The following is a 21,303-nucleotide window of genomic DNA, read 5'->3' as shown; positions in this document are numbered from 1 at the left end:
ATACAAAGAAACATATCATGAGAGAAAATGTAGCAATACAGTGCCAAACACTGAAGAGAAGGCTTACATTGTGTACATACAGTAACACAGAAACACTTGGTATATTAATAACTGTGCAGCAGCCATCCACCTCTCCTCCTTATCACATAGTGCAATAGGATGGGTAGGAAATAAGATAGAAGTGAGATAGGGTGTAATAAGCCCCATTTTATTTTGGAATCAATTAGCAAACTCTGTATTAGGTGCCAGAAGATGAGACTAGCTAAAGCCGATCATAGCACAGGTGACTTACAGGTGTCACATTGAGACCTATGGCATATGCTCCAGCTGAGCACAAAGGAAGGAAAACTTTGGAAAGGGAGTTTGTTTAATGTAAGCCAATAGTCAAACCTGCACAAAAAAGTTTAAGGCAAACCCTCACTTAAACATCTGTGAGAGCATCAGAGTGGAGGCGGCCATCTTGGAATTACATCACAAATTCCAAACGATTTGATGTGTAAGGACATAAAAACAAGGCTACAGGGATCATGTGATGTCAGCAGCGAATCAGACAATTGACAATCAGCTCCCAGCATTTCAATGTGAAGAAAACAAGAAATGGATCTTTGAATGCACTGATAAAGCTGCCCAAGATTAGCGGGAAATTATTGGTTTGCTGCAATGATTGAAAAATGAGGTTCAATCAAAACAAAAAGCAAGGTTTAGATAGTTATTAAAATGTTATATGATGCTGCACAGATTATATCTAATGGCAGGACCCCTTTAATAAGCGGGTTCCTTGACTCTGGCACTGGGAATAAACGATCTGAAATGCAGATTTAACTAATTAGCACTGACAATAAATGAATGAACAAACAAAATAAAATCCTAAAACCCTGCTAGACCTTTGACGCTCACAAACAAAGGTGACCAGCTGTGGTCTTTCATCACATGGTTTGTAAACCTGCGTGTGTGACCACATGAAAGAAAATACCACCGGCAAAATAATGACTAAAAAATGCACTACATTTACAGTATGAAACTAGAAGTGAGAAAATGCCTTTTCTGCTTCTCTGTTGTCGACGTATTTTCCAGGGTGACAAGGAGTTTGGTTTTGCGAGTTCGATCTTTAGATATACTTTCTACGAAGTTATAAAATGGTTCAGATTGTACCACATCCTGGAGCCAGTTTCTCAAGCTGAGCGAAACAGTGCAGGACAAGCGACTAGCAAACATAGATCCATCAAATGATGCATATTTCTGCGTTAGCATACATGTGGCTTTCTACTTGTTGAGGAGATACAACTCCCTAGAAACGTAACCATCCAAAGATGCCCTTATCTACTTTTAGTTCAACCACCACAAGACCTGCCAGCTGATTCCCACAGATATACAGACTTCCCTGTCAATTCAAATAAACAGCACTAGGCTTAGCTGGGAAAAGTTTTGTACACCAGAGCAAGGCTAACCAATGTGTCTACTGGAGAACACCACAGAGTAACTTTCAAAAAATGGTTTCACTTTGGCTCAATTTTAGATCCCTTAATGTGTCTAGAATTGAATGTAAGTAAGTTACATGTTAAAGTTTTGGAGAAGTGCAAGTGAAAAAACCTTCCCACAGATTGTATACTTTTCCTCTTATATCGTAAGAAAGCGGGGGGGGGGGGAAACAAATTGTACTCTGTGGGAAGTTTTAGGCTCTTTAAAATTGCTGTATTTTTTATTACTCAATTTTGCAGAATTCTGCCTTTTCTATGGGCAGTGCTAATTGCTGGGAATATATGGAATTTACTGCAAATGCAACAATTGTAAACGTGTAATTCTCACGTATTATATTCTGAGTTAGTTCTTTTGGATCTTATTATCTAATTAATGGTCCGAGTATTGGTTCATTCAGCTTCCAACCAGAGCATAAAATGCTTAAAATATCAGGCAGCTGGGGAGCCTATAAAATCTGTAAAAAGTGGCAATGCAGTCTGTGTTTATACACATATTGTGCATGTGGGGAGTAAATAGTATAAATCATCTTACAGAGCTGGCATGTCTGCAGAGAGCTTTTTAAAGGTTTCACCATGTAAACAGACAGTGCACAGCTAAAGATTTAAAAAATTAAAAACTATAGCCAAAAGGTAAAATGAAACTGCTGAGAGTGAAGAAGAAAGCTGCACAAATACCGTTAAAAAAAGCTTGGCATTTAATGCCAAGCCTGGTAAGAGAGATGGCTTACTGTGGAGAGTCCAGGATGATGCTGTTAGCTTGGGTGGAGGACGGAGATCGGTGGTTAGCAAAGACCTCACCAGGAGAAGTGTGAATCATGTGGTCTACCAAATGTCCAACAGAAGAAGGGCGCAGCCGTGTCCTGTCTTGAGGGAACGTGGAATTTCGGCTATAAGAGAGACAGTGAGAAAGAGGTGCATATGGAATACATGATGGTCATTGTGTGGTGTGATGCATTTTGAGACATAAATCCATAACCCCCATAGAGCAGCGACTTACTGATTGGGGGTGCCGGGAGGAGAGCGCGAGGGCAGGCTTTGCGTCTCCAGCCTGTCGTTGGACAAGGAATTCCTGCTCACTACTTCCCAGTCCATTTCACTGCCTGGTTTTCGCGATAATGGTTTACTTGGAGATCTGGTTTAGAAAGAAAAATGGTTTGTAGACATCAGGAAGTATGTTTTCCAGTTCAAATGCAACATTAGGCTTGTTAACTCTTTCATTACCAAGAAGATACATACACAAAGAAACGGCTGATCACTGCTTGACCTAGGGCCAAGTTACTTAAATCTGTGGTATGCGTACCTCTGAGGGTACACGTACCGAAGGCAGTAAGTACGCCAAGACGTAGCTAGCTGACGACCTTAGTTCCTCCTAGGAGGTGACCAGCTGAGGGAGAATGGAGGCTGAAAGGGAGCTTTACTCTTCGTAGTCTTCCATCACTGCTCCGTTGCGCGCCACTCCAGTCCCGGCATCACTAAACAGAGCGCAATGGAGCAGTGCTGCAAGAGCACGGACATCACACAACCCCACTCCACTCCAACTCTCCCAAAGGAAAGGGAGGCTGGGTACACAAAGAAGAAAAAAATAAAATAAAAAAATACTCATTTGAGAATGTGTAGGTTTCTGTCAAATCAGTGGGTGTCTGTCAGCAAGTGTGTGCGTCAGCGAATGTGTGTCAATGTCCTCTGTGTAAATGTGTGTGTGTGTGTCAGTGTCATCTGTGTAAATGTGTGTGTATGAAGAAGAAAAAAATGCACAAGACAAAAAAATATATATACACAAGTACACCTAACCAACTCAATGGTAGGAATATGCAGAGGTACTTAACTGCGTAAAAGATGGATACAGCTTCCCAAGAGGTTTCCCCCAAACGAACCTCAAATACAGATATGTGTATGAACAAAAATGGGATACAGCTGAATAACTAGAAAAAATAAATGTGTGTGTGTCAGTGTCCTCTGTGTAAATGTGTGTGTGTGTGTCAGTGTCATCTGTGTGTGTCAGTGAACTCTGTGCGTAACTATATGTATTTTCATTTTGTGACTTTTTTACTTAAGATTAATAGTTCATACACTCTTCCTTAAAGGATCACTATAGGGTCAGGAACACAAACATGTATTCCTGACCCTATAGTGAAAACCCACCATTTAGGTGGCTTGCCCCCGTAAATTTGGGATTAGGTACAAAAAGTGTTGTGTCCAATTTTCAAACACAATTATTTTGTGCTGCACCTTTTCTGTCACTTTAGTTTCTGATTTGGGGTTTTCTTTTTTTGGTTCACGTGTCACTTTCAATGTAAAAAAATAAAGAGGTGCAATTTATTCTGTCACTGTAAGAGTGAAATGTTTTCAGGTAAGGAGCTTTCACGGTCTTTCTATTTGCTCAAGGATTGAACACATGCCTCAAATTGTAAATGCGTCTTATTACTAGCAATATTACTCATTTGTCATTTTCTGAATGCAATTAATGATAAAATCATCAGGAAAGGGTGCAGCAAAAAAAAAGATTTATAAGAAAGAATGCAAATGTATATACATATACACACACACACACATACAAATACACACACACACACACACACCATCAGTCATTGATCAATGAGGAATCTTAGAGCATTTAACTACAGCAATTTTAATATGCTGCCCATCAACATGAAATGTGATAAGCGTCCAACAGAACATGTTTCTGGCAACTCTATTCTTCCCAATATCTTTCAGCAGTAATCTCTCTTCAGCACGTTACTTTTTAGGGCTGAGAATAATACTGCACAGATATCTTGGACAATGGGTACTATATCATGATCACCTTTTTCATTTTCAAGCTGGAGCCTTTCCAATGTGAATCTTGCATATTTAGCATAAAGGAAAACAGATTCTCTGCAGTTTGACCCATTCACAAATGAGAGACAATCCAAGCAACACAAAAAAGCCAGAACGCATTAAAACGTTTGTAAAGAGGCAGCTGACACTCATTCTGACACTGTCTCGAAAAACCACAAGCAACGAGACAAAATATTCAGAATTCCATTTCTAAGAAAAGCCTGCTTTATCGTAATATTTATTTTCTGCCTGCTAAAAATCACATGTAAAATGTACTCTGTCAAAGTAAAAAGTGCACTCACAGTGACACGCATATCATCGAGAAACAAATCATCATTCTCAGCCCTGTTAAATAATCATTATTTTCTATATCCAAAACAATTCTGAGCAGACATTTCAGTTCCCGAAAAAGCACTATATTCTAAGAAAAGAAGTTCAGCGGCTAATTAACAATTAAGAGACACAAATTCCATATTAACATGGGAGAAAGAACTGTAGCAAATGAACAGAGCTGCACGATGCCTAAAATTGCAATAAAGAAGCCTTTGGAGGCGACATGTTATTAGATGCATGCAAGTTGCAGGCACAGTTTTCTGTTGAATAAGTCTAAGTATAGGTAGCAACAGGCGGTTTATTGACACCAGTATCGGAACACTCACCTGACAAGCTCACAGTAACATCAAAAGACAACCCTGGGCCATGGCAGGCGCAGCGATGGAAGCTCTAGATAATTTTAGGTTTGTGCAAGTCTAATGAACAATTTTGAAAGTAAGGGACCCACCCACTGGTGAATTTTTCTGCATTTCCTGTTGAGAGCGGCAACTGTTGAAAAACTCACCACAATGGTAAATATCTACCATAGAGACAGGCTGTCAGCCTGCATGATCTGTCACCTGCGAACTACAGAAGGACTGACAGTAGCAGCTAGCACTGCACATCCCCAAATCACTTTCACATCAATTTTTTACAAAATATATTGAGCAAACAAAGTGGTCATTCTAAATAAGAGTAAACTAACTATACATATCATTAGCTTATTAAGCACAAATATTCTTCAACAGTACAGAGATATGAAGAGAGTGCCTTTTGTGGCAAGAGTGCCTCAATGTGTCAGAGTGTTTGTGAGGTTTGAGTGTGTGCGAGGTGTGTGCGAGGTGAGTGTCTGTAGAAGCACTAATCTTTTTGCCATCATTGATCATCTATTCTAGGTATCCAAAACACACTTCTGACTAAAGTCACATTTGCTGTCACCGTTTAAACAAGTGTGTATGTTTGTCATAACTTGCTTGAAGAAAAAAAAAAAAATGAAAAAAAAAAAAAAAACATGAATATATTTATCTTTTGATGTTAATTTGTCCTCTTGAGATTTACACAGGGATCCTGAAGATACAAGGCGGACCTCATTTATGACTGAATGTTACACTTCAAATCCACTAGCACCAAGATAAAAAGGAATAGGGGGGTACAGCGGGTGCTTCCACAACACGGATTGCAGCACCCAGCACACAGTCATGTTCATCCTGGAGAAGTGGGAGCATGACATGGCTGAGGGGGTCATACCTGGCAAATACCCGGTCTTTATTGGCCTTCTCCTTCCCATACTGTACCGACTGGACTTCGGTCCTTCCACTGAAAAAGAAAAACCATGTGTAAACTGCTTCCCAATAATGGAAGTAATCAGTCACATAAATGGCTGCCTGATCTTTAAAATAAGGAAGAGTAACACGGCCACTAGACAGAGGGAGTGTGGTCAAACCGGGACCTTATTACATACATGGTGGAGTTGCCTGAAAGTAGCTCTGATTTGGAGAGATATGTTTCAGCTTCTACTTCAAGTGACTGTGTATGGCTTACCCTTCACTCCTAAAGTGGCACTGCTCGGTTAAGTAACTAGTTTCCATAATCTTCTTGGGATGAAAATGCTGATCGCCAGAAAATGGAAAGAAGTGGGTTCACCAATGAATAATCAGATCATTTTATTTTTGGACCAAATCAGTGAGAAAGGGGGATAGACCCTCTCCTCATTAAAGAAAATACGAGAACCATATAAACAATGTGACAGCTTCCCATCCCTGGTCATCTGTGGAGATTATGCTTCAAAGATGCATTCATTTTCTGAATGAGATACTTGTATGCAATCAATTCGTTTTAGGTTTTATATATATTTTATGTCATTAGGAAGGGTGTGCTAGTTTGCATTGCCTTTATATATGCCAATACAAGATGTACAGATGGCCTATTCCATCACAGTTACTTGACCTCTATGAATACAATTAGAGGACAAGCATTGGACTTTGTGATGTTATCGCACCATGCAATAACTTGTTTGCTTTCTGTACCCAAATTCATATGCTCTTCAACAGTCACTGAAATTAAAAACATAAATATATTGTTTAAAAATATAAAAATAGTATAGGGCAAGCCAATAGATGCACTAAAGTACTGTTAATTACATGTATTTTAAATAATACACACGGAGGATAGAAAAAAAAAAATTCAACCTTTCACATTAAACAATTCTAAAACAAATATGACAGTTTCCCTTGTTCTACCTGTCCTTCAATCAAACACTTGGTACTTGGGTTTAAATGTATGTTTGGAATTATGAAACTAACATTAAACATTTCTTTGAGCTGTATTCGTTAAAGGGTCAGGTCTGCTAATCGGAAAATGAAAATAATGTTTGTGATTCTAGAAGGTTTGCTTATTAGACCGTGAATGCACACAAGAGAGCATGTAAGAGGGCCAAGCTCTTGCCACGGTCATTTTTAGAAATGGACATGTTGCCAGCACACTTGAGCTTGTCAATGAATGGAGAGAAAGGGTCCGCCGACTCTCGCAAGACACGCAGGTGGAATTCGATCTCCAACAAATGTTCGGCCTGCCCAGAGGACAGATTACTCCGGGGAGTAGCACTTGCTGACTTCACTCTCTACAGCATGAATTACCAATCTCAGCACTGCTGGTGCTTTAAGACTACACATCCCCTGATGTTCAGCCAGCCATCATACACAAGAGGCTGAGCATCACAGAAAATTGAAAAATTAATAAACCTCTTAAATGAACACAGTGCAGTATTCTTCCAGGACAGCCAGGATTGCTATGAAAATGGTAATTAAAAAGATTTTGCTGGAGTAAAAGGGCAGCATTTAACTGCTGTGAGCGAGTTGAAAGCCACAAAGCAAGTAATCTTTACAGCTCAAGAACTTTGCAATGACCTGCTGGAGCAACTAAAATCATTTTAAAGCATCCAAAATGTCAATTTTATGTGGTATTGATTAATGCAACTGGTCTACCTCAAGTTAATGGCTCATCAATGACAAAATGCTACTACATAAACACTTAAAGCAAATGGGTTTTACAACTTACATTGGGGATGGGGGGGCACAAGGACCCTCCTGGCAACATAACCCCTATAGCAAATTGTAGTGGTTATGGTGCTTTGAGTGTTAGTTTAAAATCCAAAATAAGTGAAGAACTCGTTTTAATATGGCATACAATAATTCTGCACCAGTAGGATTACAAAATATTCTCCATAATAAGAATGACAGTAAGAACATTTCTGTGTGCTTGCTTCCTCTAGCATCTTGACAAACTGAATACGTCTGTGTTTTGGGAGTATTGCATACTTTATTCTCATTGTTTGTTAGCTCTGATAGATCACTTACCAGTACCGAAATTTAGAGCCCAAAGTGAAATAATGGGAAAAGAAATTCTTGTGTGGTGGCAGAGGAGAGTCCAGGCGGAAGAAGGTGTGATGTTCCACACAAGCCTTCCACATGTTCTTGCAGGCTCGATAATTCACCATATTGAACCCTAGTACTGTCTCTCTGTATTCATTCTGGAAAAGCAATCACAGCCACATTGCTAGCACATGCTACAAGCATAATGATATAAAAACATCGGCCAAGTTGTTACACATAATGCCCACACAGCCCCTGTCTGTGACCTGGATGCAGCTCTTATGGTCAGTACAATAATATTTCCTCTATATATTTGCTGGTAATATCCCAGAACACAATGTATAACTTAGAATTAAAGGAACACTATAGTCACCTAAATTACTTTAGCTAAATAAAGCAGTTTTAGTGTATAGATCATTCCCCTGCAATTTCACTGCTCAATTCACTGTCATTTAGGAGTGAAATCACTTTGTTTCTGTTTATGCAGCCCTAGCCACACCTCCCCTGGCTATGATTGACAGAGCCTGCATGAAAAAAAAAACTGGTTTCACTTTCAAACAGATGTAATTTACCTTAAATAATTGTATCTCAATCTCTAAATTGAACTTTAATCACATACAGGAGGCTCTTGCAGGGTCTAGCAAGCTATTAACATAGCAGGGGATAAGAAAATCTTAATTAAACAGAACTTGAAATAAAGAAAGCCTAAATAGGGCTCTCTTTACAGGAAGTGTTTATGGAAGGCTGTGCAAGTCACATGCAGGGAGGTGTGACTAGGGTTCATAAACAAATGGATTTAACTCCTAAATGGCAGAGGATTGAGCAGTGAGGCTGCAGGGGCATACACCAAAACTGCTTCATTAAGCTAAAGTTGTTCAGGTGACTATAGTGTCCCTTTAACTAAATTAATAGTGAATTTGGTTACCACACGTTTACAGAAGGTTTTACTTACATAGCTTACCAGCCACGTGCTTATTGGGACACCATAGGCACCCAGACCACTTGAGCTCATTGGAGTGGTCTGAATGCATTGTCCCTTTCCCCTTAGTCCTGCAATGTAAATCATTGCAGTTTTAGAGAAACTAAAACGTGAACCTCAAATTCAAGGCTAAAATAACTGAACTAAACACATTATTAAAGTCAGCTGAATGTCCAGTTTGGATACTTTGGGCTTAAATTTAAAATTCACTTGTAATTCCTTATACTTCGCACATTGGTAAATAACCTTGTGGTGTTGCGGTTGGCAGTCTTTGTTGCGATAAAGTTTTAACACATTATCCAAACGCTTTTCAACACAGAAAAAAACTAGTCTCTGTGTTTCATCATGGAAGAGACTTAATCCTTTTAAATCACACTCTGTCCAATTTGTTTTTTTTGTGTTGCACAGTATTAACTGACTTGTCTCTCCTAATGCACTGCCAGTTTCACGAGGACTCTGGTTAGAGAATTGCAGAGCCCATTGGCAAACAGACAGTTAAAGAGATATCGAGAGTGAAGTAGGTGGGTGTAGAGTTAGCATCTCAAAACCCAGCAGGATTGCTAATCCTTCGGAAGCTTCTTCACATAATTGTCTTAAGACGCAGCATGCAGCAATGAAACAGCCAGACCACTTTTCAGCCACACAGTACAATTCTGCTAACTGCACAGCACTCACAGAATCCCTATCAAATACTGATCAGCACTCACAGTATAAATGTACAATACCTTATTAGGGGATATGTTTATGGCCTCTGGGACCAGCAATCTTTTCTGCTTAAAAATATCTAGAAATTTTGTGTACACCAAGCAACAAGTCTCACTGCTCCTATATAATAGGCTGACACCTCTATCGGTTTTATATGTTTTGAGAGTTTGGGTAAACCCTGCCCCATATCTTTCGTTAACACATAATGTACTACTCTACAGTAAGCTTCATTCAATATTCTTATTTTTACAATTTATATTTTTCACATCTCCAAAAAAAATGCTCCTCTTTTGGTTGTACAGAGAGACTCTCCAAGATAAGAGAGAGTGGAAATGATAGGAGTTGTGTGCCAGTTGAGGTGGCATGATCAGTTGTGAAATTAAAAGCATACACAAGAACATCAGCTAAAATACTCACCAGTTCTTTTCGAAGCTGAATGAAAAATTGTTTGCACTTGAAAGAAATTTTTACAATCTTCAACCTTGAAGTAACCAAACAAAAATAAATTACGTAAAATATCAGACTGAAATCAAGTATCATAAAACATTTGAATGCAGAGTATAAAATTTTCAATCACCTAAATGGCATTGATGTCGATTACAGGGATATACCTCCCCCGCAGCCTCTCCCCACACTATAAGGGTTAATAAACCCTTACTGTACTTACCAAATTCTACAGCTGATGTTCCTCGGCGCTAGGTCGGCTCTCTGCCCCCTCCGATGTCACGCGATGTGGGGCTAATATCGCTAGCGCATTAGGCATTCTGCATAGGAGGGCCATTGCTGCAATGCTTTCCTACGGGTAATTGACTGATGCCGGAAGACCTCATGCAGCACGTGAGGATGTCCAGTGTCAGTTAGGAATCCAAAATTTGCCTTACCACTAGGAAGTGCCTCTAGTGGCTGTCTGATTGAAGAGGTAGTCTTAACCCTGCAAGGAAATTATTGTAGTTCCTCAGAAACTGCAATAATTACCATTGCAGGGTTAAGGGGACAAGGTAACTGCACCCAGACAACTTCAATGAGATGAAGTGTTCTGGGTGCCTATAGTGTCCCTTTAAGCAAATAATTAAAAAATTACACAAATCTGTTTCCCCCCCCCCCCCAAATAAATACAATTGATGTATTAACCACTGAAATAAAAATAGAAAACAAAACACCAAAGAACAAGGAAATCAAACAAATATTGGATACATGAAAAAAAAGAAAAATAGCAAAATGAGGACTGCACTCAACCACAAAAATAAATGTTAACATACGGTAAGAACGCCAAAATGACATCATTCAAAATTACCATAGATGACCAACTTTGGCGCTGTACCTGTAGCGGAGTGCACGTCCCATGACTCACAGACAGTCACAAGATGGCATGCATCACTCCCACAGCGCTATACACAAGCCATTCCTGCACTGTAGCATACAGGGGGAAATTAAGCGTTTTTTAACGCCAGTCATACAGGGTAGGCAAAGCAAAGTTCCCCCAATGCCCATCGTTATGCTCCAATTACCTTTAATTCCAATTCATGTTACAGGAGGACACAGATGTAGCATACCCTTGGACTTGGCCTATTTTTCAGTTTGCTAGCTATGTCAGGAGTTCAATGACCTTCACAGACTAATGCGTAAATGTTCATTTACACAGATTAATATATTCTTATTCCTTGATTTGATTTAACCCTTAAGCTTCTGTACCCAAATGCAAGTAACCAGAAACATTAGGGAGAAAAAAAAAGTGGATTCAATAAAAATGGTTTAATATAATTATAGCTATTTGCCATGGCACAATGAAAGGTTATAGCAACCCTGCAAAAAGACCAAATTTTACCGACCGTAAATGTATTTTTCCTTAGGATTAGAGGCAGTGCACAACAACAAGGATATTCACCATGTCTGGGCAGGAAAGGCCAGCCAGGCAGGCAGGCAGGCAAACTAGAAATATAAACGTTAAGCTTTGCCTGTTATTCCTCCTCACACGGCATAAACCCCCCAAACAAACTTTGTAACCCCAGAAACTACACGAGCCAAGTAATGGCAAAAATAGATTTATTAAATAGGGAGAGAAATATGTGCACTGCCTCTAATCCTAAGGAAAAATTACATTTTTTAAAAATCTTTCCAGATTAGAACCAGTGCACAACAACTGGGATGAACAAGGAATATCTAAAGAGCAGGTAGAAATCATTTGGCCACAGCTTGAAGCACATTGCACCCAAAAACAGAAACTTCAGATGCCAGAATGTCTACCTTATGATGTTTTGAGAAAGTGTGAATGGAGGACCAAGTAGCCACCTTTCAAATCTGAGCTGCAGTTCCCAGTCTCTTAGAGGCCCAGCATATAGCCATTGTCCGTGTGGAATGAGTCTTTAAATGAAGTGGAGGAGCAACTTTAGAAGACGTGTGGGCCAGAATGATGGCTTCTTTAATCCATTTTGCCAATGAGCCTTGGAATGACATGAGATCTGTCTTTTGACCCTGACCGAGAGCAAACAGGCCTTTCAAAATGACAAAAATGCCCTTTTCTTCCCCTCCAAATAGTGCAGTGCGCATTTAACATCAAGGCCATGAAATTCACTTTTCTTACTCTTCTGAGGGATCTGACAGAATGTTGGGAGAATAATTTCCTGATTAATTATTGTCCACCGGAAAAAAAACTTAATGGAGAAAACATGACTTTGTCCATATGAAAAAGGAGGATTAGCTGTTAAAGCCTGAAGTTCACTGACATAGTGGCCACCAGAAAGAGTTTTCCAGGTAAGGATCTTCAGATTGCGTTCCACTAACGGTCCAAAAGGTGGTTCAAGTGCTCACAAATGAAGGCTCTTTTAGACGGGTATGTCCATTCACTCAGCATCAATTCCTTTCAGTTAGGACGAAATGCAAAGATTTGACAGATTCCAGATTTTTTGTAAAATCCTCATCTTCCATCATTGTACTTCTCTGATAAGTCTATGCAGAGACTCTCACCTGGAAAATAATTTGTTGTCGCCTGAGAAGAGTGCCGAGTCTTCAGAAGATGAACTAGCAGAGGAAGTTTCTGAAATAAAATCTTTTAGGATGAGATTTTAAACACCGGCTTAGGAGTCACAGCTGACTGGGCTGATTGAATGGCCGCAGATCTAATATCCAAAAAAGTCTGCAGCAAACTCTTCTGGAACCATGATAAAAATGTAAATACTTTCGTAGTTTTAGCTTATTCAGATCCTACAAAATTTATTTTTGTATTTGTCTGTTATAGGTCGGCTGCAGGATATCAAATGCTTTGATTTTGATAGACATCACCTTTTCTCAACAAGCTAATCTGGAGTCTCAGGATTAGACAGATTAAAAAAGTATACTATATGAGAATATGGGGAGAAATTAAATATGTTTGTATTTATTTAGTTATTTTTTAGGAAAACAAAGGAAATAAAAGACAGCGTGAGAGCACACTGCAACAAAGCTGACAGCCCCCCGGCCAATAGGTAGTTGCAGCTGGGAATAAAGAGTCCTCCACAGCCCTGGAAATCTTTAATTTGACGCCTAAAATAAGAAATAACTTTGTGCATGGGTGTAACGATCCCCTGTTGTAACATGTGCGTGTGTCCTACCGCCAAAAAGCCAGCAAATGTGTGTAATGCACCACTGTCATTACCAGCACCCAGCTTGAACATAGGCGGAACCTATAAAGGCTTGGAAGCAGGCACCCAGCGTGCATTCCAACGCTGAAGAAAAGAAGAGGGAAGAACCAAGTCCACCTAGAGTTATTTTTCCCAGTAAGAACAGAGTCCTCCTTGGCAGCAGCTTGGCTTGTTCGTTTTATGCCATGTGGGCTTAACTTCGCCATATCTAGTGTGCCGATTCCTGTTAAGACATGGTGGATATTCCTGTGCACTGCCTCTAATCAGGAGGGAAAATACATTTTTACCTGGATACTTTATATGACGGTTTTAGAGATGGCCACCATCGTTTGGAAATTAATCCCCTTATTGACTTTAGCACTAGCCAGTATAGAGCTTCATTCTCAGGGACATTTCTGGAAGATGCGGATACAGACAGACAGCTTTCTGAGACAATGGACGTCTTAAACCCAAGAAAAGTATTTGTTAAATGACACTATCTTTTAAATGATTTTATCTATGGTAATAGTGTAAGCTTGCATTATTCGGCACCTTTATATTCATTGAAATCCTTCTTAGAATTTGACCATACAATGTTTTAGTTTTATCTCCACACAAACACATATTAAATTGGTAGTTTGCAAAAAAAAAAAAAAAAAAATACATCTTTAACAATTTTAGTTAAAAATGTAATAAGCGAGTTCCTTACCATGGAAAGCTGTTAATGCGTACCCTGTTTTTGTAAATTAGTATTCCTCCAGACATGACACCAATCAAAATATCATTGTTACTTTGATCCTAAAATAAAAAATAAATAAATAAATAAAACACTAAATGACATTGTTGGCATGAAGGATGTAAAGTATGCAAAACATAGGGCAGGTTTCCAATTTGGTCAGGTAGGTATTTATAGATTGTAAGCCTTTTGGAGCACAAAAGACAAAAAAGAAAATAAATAGGTGGTAGAAATTGGTATTAGTTGCCAGCCATTCCTTGGTTTCATCTGGCTTCCTAACCATTACTGGGATAATCTGATTTTTTACAGGAACCAACATCCCAGATAAACATTATTAATAGAGCTCCATTAAAAGTGCGGCTATCCGACACAGCTCAATCTTTAGCATCACTAGCTCTCCAGCCCTACTCTGCCAGCAGTAAGATCACATCGACCATAACACCTCAGAGAAATGCTGAATGCTGTATTATCACATGTCCACTAATCTGATTGCATTTTACATCACTACTCAAATTTAACTTAGAACAAGGTAGTTTACGGTTTCCTGGGTATACCCAGGGCTATAGCCCAGCAGTTAAACCCCCACCTATTAATTAGAAAATACACACTGCATTGACTGATCACAATTGCATAGTCTTTGAAGGGTCTGAAATAATGTCAGCACCAGTTAGTGCACTCTAAACCCATTCACTTTTGTGGAGAGCCAACAATGACTAAGAAAAAAAGAAAAACAACACATCTCGTTTAAAGATTTTAAATAATCTATTGCCCTGCATATTTTCTGGTGATTAATAAGCAAGCAGAAAAGCATAGATCACATTTGATAACGCAGTTACAAAGAACTATCTCCTCCATTCATTTGGGAATGATGAGTTCACATTAAAAGTGTCAGTAAAACAAATTAAACTCTGCAGTAAAAATAATAAGTAATAATAAGTTGCTTGTAGGGGAACAATCAGGAAAAAATAATTATTTGAGATAATGTGGCAAATTTCCAAAAACTGAATTCCAAACTTTAGACAAAACTTTCAGATTTGTTAAAAAAAAGATTTTCCCCATTCTATTAATAACCAGAGACAGTCCATATTTCATAATGACCAGAGACAGTCCATATTTCATAATGACCAGAGACAGTCCATATTTCATAATGACCAGAGACAGTCCATATTTCATAATGACCAGAGACAGTCCATATTTCTTAATGACCAGAGACAGTCCATATTTCATAATGACCAGAGACAGTCCATATTTCATAATGACCAGAGACAGTCCATATTTCATAATGACCAGAGACAGCCCATATTTCATAATGACCAGAGACAGCCCATATTTCATAATGACCAGAGACAGCCCATATTTCATAATGACCAGAGACAGCCCATATTTCATAATGACCAGAGACAGCCCATATTTCATAAACACCAGAGACAGCCCATATTTCATAACGACCAGAGACAGCCCATATTTCATAATGACCAGAGACAGCCCATATTTCATAAACACCAGAGACAGCCCATATTTCATAAACACCAGAGACAGCCCATATTTCATAATGACCAGAGACAGCCCATATTTCATAACGACCAGAGACAGCCCATATTTCATAACGACCAGAGACAGCCCATATTTCATAACGACCAGAGACAGCCCATATTTCATAATGACCAGAGACAGCCCATATTTCATAATGACCAGAGACAGCCCATATTTCATAAACACCAGAGACAGCCCATATTTCATAATGACCAGAGACAGCCCATATTTCATAATGACCAGAGACAGCCCATATTTCATAAACACCAGAGACAGCCCATATTTCATAATGACCAGAGACAGCCCATATTTCATAACGACCAGAGACAGCCCATATTTCATAACGACCAGAGACAGCCCATATTTCATAACGACCAGAGACAGCCCATATTTCATAATGACCAGAGACAGCCCATATTTCATAATGACCAGAGACAGCCCATATTTCATAAACACCAGAGACAGCCCATATTTCATAATGACCAGAGACAGCCCATATTTCATAACGACCAGAGACAGCCCATATTTCATAACGACCAGAGACAGACCATATTTCATAACGACCAGAGACAGCCCATATTTCATAACGACCAGAGAAAGCCCATATTTCATAACGACCAGAGACAGCCCATATTTCATAACGACCAGAGACAGTCCATATTTCATAACGACCAGAGACAGCCCATATTTCATAACGACCAGAGACAGCCCATATTTCATAATGACCAGAGACAGCCCATATTTCATAATGACCAGAGACAGCCCATATTTCATAAACACCAGAGACAGCCCATATTTCATAATGACCAGAGACAGCCCATATTTCATAACAACCAGAGACAGCCCATATTTCATAACGACCAGAGACAGCCCATATTTCATAACGACCAGAGAAAGCCCATATTTCATAACGACCAGAGAAAGCCCATATTTCATAATGACCAGAGAAAGCCCATATTTCATAATGCTGAACAAGGAACCACTTGAGAAATCCGTAAGGGGAGAAACGTGTTGTGGTTTTTATGCTTTTGTTAAATAAAGTATTTTGGCTATCTCACTACCTGCCTTTTAGCCATATATTTTAAGAACTTATTATTTATTTTTATACTTTTACCTGACATCTGGAGCCATTGCCTACTGCGGAAAATCAACAAAAGAAATCCTTGGTGGGGATTATACCACCCAGGCTTGATACATAGAGCGGTTAGTCTGCTCACTCTATTGTAAGTATATTTTTATTTACCTTATTTATATTTACCTATCTATATTCTCAATAGAGATAGGTAAATATCAATAAGATAAATATTGACTAGTGGCTGCTTTTTTGTCATTCCATATGATCTACCTCATCGTTATCCCGTAGTGATTTACTACCATTTTACCGTGTACCAAAACCAGAGGGATATCCTGCAAGTAGGGATTGTATACCACCGCATGCTGTTTTACCTAGAGCTGGGTATAGCTCTACCATATGTGAGTTGACATCTTATCGAAGTGTCGTTTGTCCTGCTATGTACTACCATATTGCACTATTGGTTTGCCTTTGTTTTTGCTTCCTTTTCATATACTGCTATTAAGCGAAGCTACCAAACAAGTCCCATACCAGGACTAGAAGACCTATTGCCACCTTTGAGACTGTATGGTATTTTTTATTCTTTCAAGTTTTATTGTGGACTCTTTATATCCTGTGTGTTTTTATTGCTCTTATTAGTATATACTGTTGTGTTTGGAGTATTTTTCTTAGCGCTACCTGTATATTGTTGCTTGACATATTTCATAATGATCAGAGACAGCCCATATTCCATAATGGCTGATCATAAGCAGCCCATATTCCATAATGGCTGATCAGAAGCTGCCCATATTCCATAATGGCTAATCAGAAGCTGCCCATATTCCATAATGGCTAATCAGAAGCTGCCCATATTCCATAATGGCTGATCAGAGACAGCCCATATTCCATAATGGCTGATCAGAGACAGCCCATATTCCATAATGGCTGATCAGAGACAGCCCATATTCCATAATGGCTGATCAGAGACAGCCCATATTCCATAATGGCTGATCAGAGACAGCCCATATTCCATAATGGCTGATCAGAGACAGCCCATATTCCATAATGGCAGATCAGAGACAGCCCATATTCCATAATGGCAGATCAGAGACAGCCCATATTCCATAATGGCTGATCAGAGACAGCCCATATTCCATAATGGCTGATCAGAGACAGCCCATATTCCATAATGGCTGATCAGAGACAGCCCATATTCCATAATGGCTGATCAGAGACAGCCCACATTCCATAATGGCTGATCAGAGACAGCCCATATTCCATAATGGCTGATCAGAGGGATCAATGAATAAGGATAAACCGGTAAACATTTTTCCCCACAAAATTGCCTCCTTTAACACATATACTGCGGATAAATTAGCAGTCAGCTTGCACATTTTATCGCATTGAACCTGCGCTCAATGTTACATATTTTATGGATGATATTCAGTAAAATAGAATATATTTACTTCTCATCATTGTGCCTGTACGAATACTGCTTGTTTTAGGGGAAACGTGTGAGATGAGGATTGAGTGGATAATTCACAAAAAAAAATAAAAACATAAGCAATCACTTACCCGAGCATAGTGCAATTCGACACCATAAAGTTCTAATGTCCGTGCGGTGTTGAGATAAGTGAATTCTGCCTCTGCCGGTGTCAGGCCTCTGAAGAAAGATAAAGCAGGCATTTAGGAAAGAAAAGCCTGTTAATCCTTCAGCGATACTTTAACTCCAGCTACAATACAGCCAGGATAACAATCACTACCACTACCCACTTGTCCTAAACATAGGCATTGAGAGCTACAGCTTGTTTGGTCTCGCAAACTACAAACTCAGAAATGGTAGAAATACCGTAATACTCCATACCCCTGAATGCAAACAATGGACTGCAGTAGCTAAAAACTTATTAAAATGCCCAAAAATCATTCACAAAATGTGCAAAGTATGAATAATAATAATCAGCAGGTTTCAGCAGATAACATCATGGAAAAGTAAAATTAGAACCGACAGGTGTGGTGATCCTCCCTGTACTGTTGCTTCTCCTGATTGACTATGAAGACATTATTAAATGATTTTTAAATCCATTGCTTTCTGGAGTTATAACCGCAAACAGCCTGTGGTCGATAGAGTGCATGGATCAGCCAACAGTGATTTTCTGCACTTCACCCTGAAATCTACATTAACACACCTTCATATAAGGTGAGGGGAAATTCTGGTGTTGGTAATCAAATTATTAAGTGGCTCATAGTCAACAAAACGTGCTTGCTGCAGCAAATTATACTTCAATTACTGAGTAAAAGAAGAGAGGGTACATACTTGAAATCATTGCTCGCTCAATTAAGTAAATATACATTTTAAACTAGAACATAGGTAAATCAAATGCATTAACCAATGTCCAAGGCAAGAACATGGTTAATTATTACCACAAATAACTGTTCTGTGAAAGCTGTGTATCTGCATGTTTAATAGGCAGGAAATCCGTGAGCATTTAAAAAAGGCCTGTAAATGCTTAATCCGCAGGTACAGAAACATTCCTTTCAAATTTCAGCTTTAGGGTATCCTAGATTGTAAGCTCATTCAGCCAGAACCCTCTTAACCTTTATTTGTAACGTTTTATTTTTTTTTAAGTTACTGGACATTAAACATCCACAATGTAAAATTATAAAGCACTGCAGAATATGTAGCCACTATAACAATAATTTAGGGGAAGTTACGTGTGCTGTTGATGCAATTTTGCAATTTCTTTCTCAAAGTCTTCTGGTTGGATTGGGATGAATGAGAAATCTCCGAGATAGCCAGGCAGGTGATCTGAATTGCTGTAGTCTCCTAGTTCAGCTTCAAAAGAGAAAAAGAAAAAAGGTTATTAACGACAGCGTGTATCCTATACCAGAGACAAACCATGGCACAGGTATGTACACCACACGTGTGACAGGGCAACCATCACTCATCTGCAAAACCACTCATATGACCCACAGCATGCATTCCACAAATGACATATTGAGAATTATGTGGAAATATTAGGTGATTTTTTTAGTCATACCAGCCATGTAGCTCACCACTTACGTTAGTCTGATTCTTCCAATCTATGGTCATCTCCCTACACTGCCATTAACATTGTGTGAACTTCAAAATCTTACAATTAAAATACAATTGTTTTAAATCACAATATCACTGTAGGGGGAAAGGAGAGGGGAGGGGGGATAAAAAGCCAGGTAGCATTGTAATTATTATTTAGAAAATTAAATACATACTAAAATTATCTTTTTTTATTTTCACTTTATTTGTTTCTTTAACCCTTTAAGGACACATGACATGTGTAACATGTCATGATTCCCTTTTATTCCAGAAGCTTGGTCCTTAAGGGGTTAAAAGCAAAAAGGACCAAACTACGTAACCAGTGCATAAAAATACATCCAACAAGAGCCCAGAGGAAAGCAGCTGTGAGTATGCCCAGCATCAAGCCAAGATGATCACCCAAAAGAAAACAAGGGGATTTCCCTGCAGGCAGCTGCTGTCAACAGACAGAAGCAAAAGCCAACGTTCTGCAAGATTCTAATTGTAAATGAATACATACAGAGGACAAGATCCCAGTGAATCTGTTTATTGAAGAAACCCAGGAGCAGCTAACATGAGCGGTATAATTTAATCCAAACATGTTATTTATAAGCAGGCTGTGGGAAGCAATTCTCTTTTTCACCCTCATTTTCCACTTTTGTCCTAACACAGCTTCCTGCTCAGGAAACGAGATGTGTTAATGAAAATAGCCACAAACCGCTACACCATCATACACAGAGCAAACGATGCAGTAGATTTAAATAAAAAATAAATAAGAGATATATTTTTAAGTCAAGGAAAAGTGCCATGATTGGGTTATCATTTTTGAAAATAAGAGATGATGTAATATAGCCGATATGTATATGTATTATTCTGATAGCAAATGGGCAGACGCGGGTGTGTGGGCCACTGTGGATTGTTTGTGCTGTGAGCATGGTGTACACACAGCCTAATGTATGTATTCAAAATAATACACATATGGGCTATAGTGTATGACATTTTTTTAATTTTCAATAAGAAAAATGAAGAGAATATTCCTTAATAATTTAAAAGAATGATAAAGAACACGAACCAGTCACACTGAATTCTTGGAAAATCCCAATCCAATTAACGGCTACTGACACTTGATATTTATACTTACACTGAACTGCATAAGAAGCCAATAGCACTGCAGTATTGTAAGGGCAGGGCAATCTGTACAGAAAAAGAAAGAACAAACAGATGCATGGAAAAAATAAATATATATTCTTATTACCATCAACCAGACATTAGTCATTACAAGTGTGACTAGTATAGAACACAGACTTTGGAGAAGTAAAATATTTCATCCATACACAGTACTAGCAAAATGATCAGTAAATGCAGAATGTGTCTGTCACTTCAATTTCAGGTTTGGGTCCAATTCACTACTGTCAATATATACGATATTCTTTATGCAATCAACCACAGCAGACAGAACAGATCTTTGCCAATAAGCATTAGAAACCATTTTTACTTTGTTCTGTTAATATTGATAGAATCTCAAATATTAAATAAAAGAATAATAGGTTATCTATACATGTGCATGCACTTTGCCTCTCACAATGCACAGATCAGATTGTATGTTTCATAATGAATTGCACTATTTTTATTTATTCTATACATACATCAACATATCTTTTAAAGATGGATAG

General features: G+C 38.7%; 1 protein-coding gene across 1 annotated transcript in view; it reads right to left on the bottom strand.

The window, feature by feature from the left end:
• Positions 1-21,303, bottom strand: part of LOC134584879 (tyrosine-protein phosphatase non-receptor type 4-like) — an 85,068-nt gene that overhangs the window by 13,395 nt on the left and 50,370 nt on the right. The window contains exons 7-15 of the mRNA XM_063440686.1: positions 20,772-20,824; positions 19,291-19,411; positions 18,154-18,241; positions 13,968-14,056; positions 10,080-10,143; positions 7,964-8,136; positions 5,856-5,924; positions 2,476-2,610; positions 2,207-2,365 (exon numbers count right to left, since the gene is read on the bottom strand). Of these exons, the coding sequence (XP_063296756.1) occupies positions 2,207-2,365; positions 2,476-2,610; positions 5,856-5,924; positions 7,964-8,136; positions 10,080-10,143; positions 13,968-14,056; positions 18,154-18,241; positions 19,291-19,411; positions 20,772-20,824 (951 nt within the window). The remainder of the gene's footprint in view (positions 1-2,206; positions 2,366-2,475; positions 2,611-5,855; positions 5,925-7,963; positions 8,137-10,079; positions 10,144-13,967; positions 14,057-18,153; positions 18,242-19,290; positions 19,412-20,771; positions 20,825-21,303) is intronic.

The sequence above is a fragment of the Pelobates fuscus genome, unplaced genomic scaffold (assembly GCF_036172605.1).
Source record: "Pelobates fuscus isolate aPelFus1 unplaced genomic scaffold, aPelFus1.pri scaffold_33, whole genome shotgun sequence".
In the NCBI taxonomy this organism is placed as follows: domain Eukaryota; kingdom Metazoa; phylum Chordata; class Amphibia; order Anura; family Pelobatidae; genus Pelobates; species Pelobates fuscus.
The sequence above is the reverse complement of the archived record's forward strand: the minus strand, read 5'-3'. Positions and strand labels throughout refer to the sequence as shown.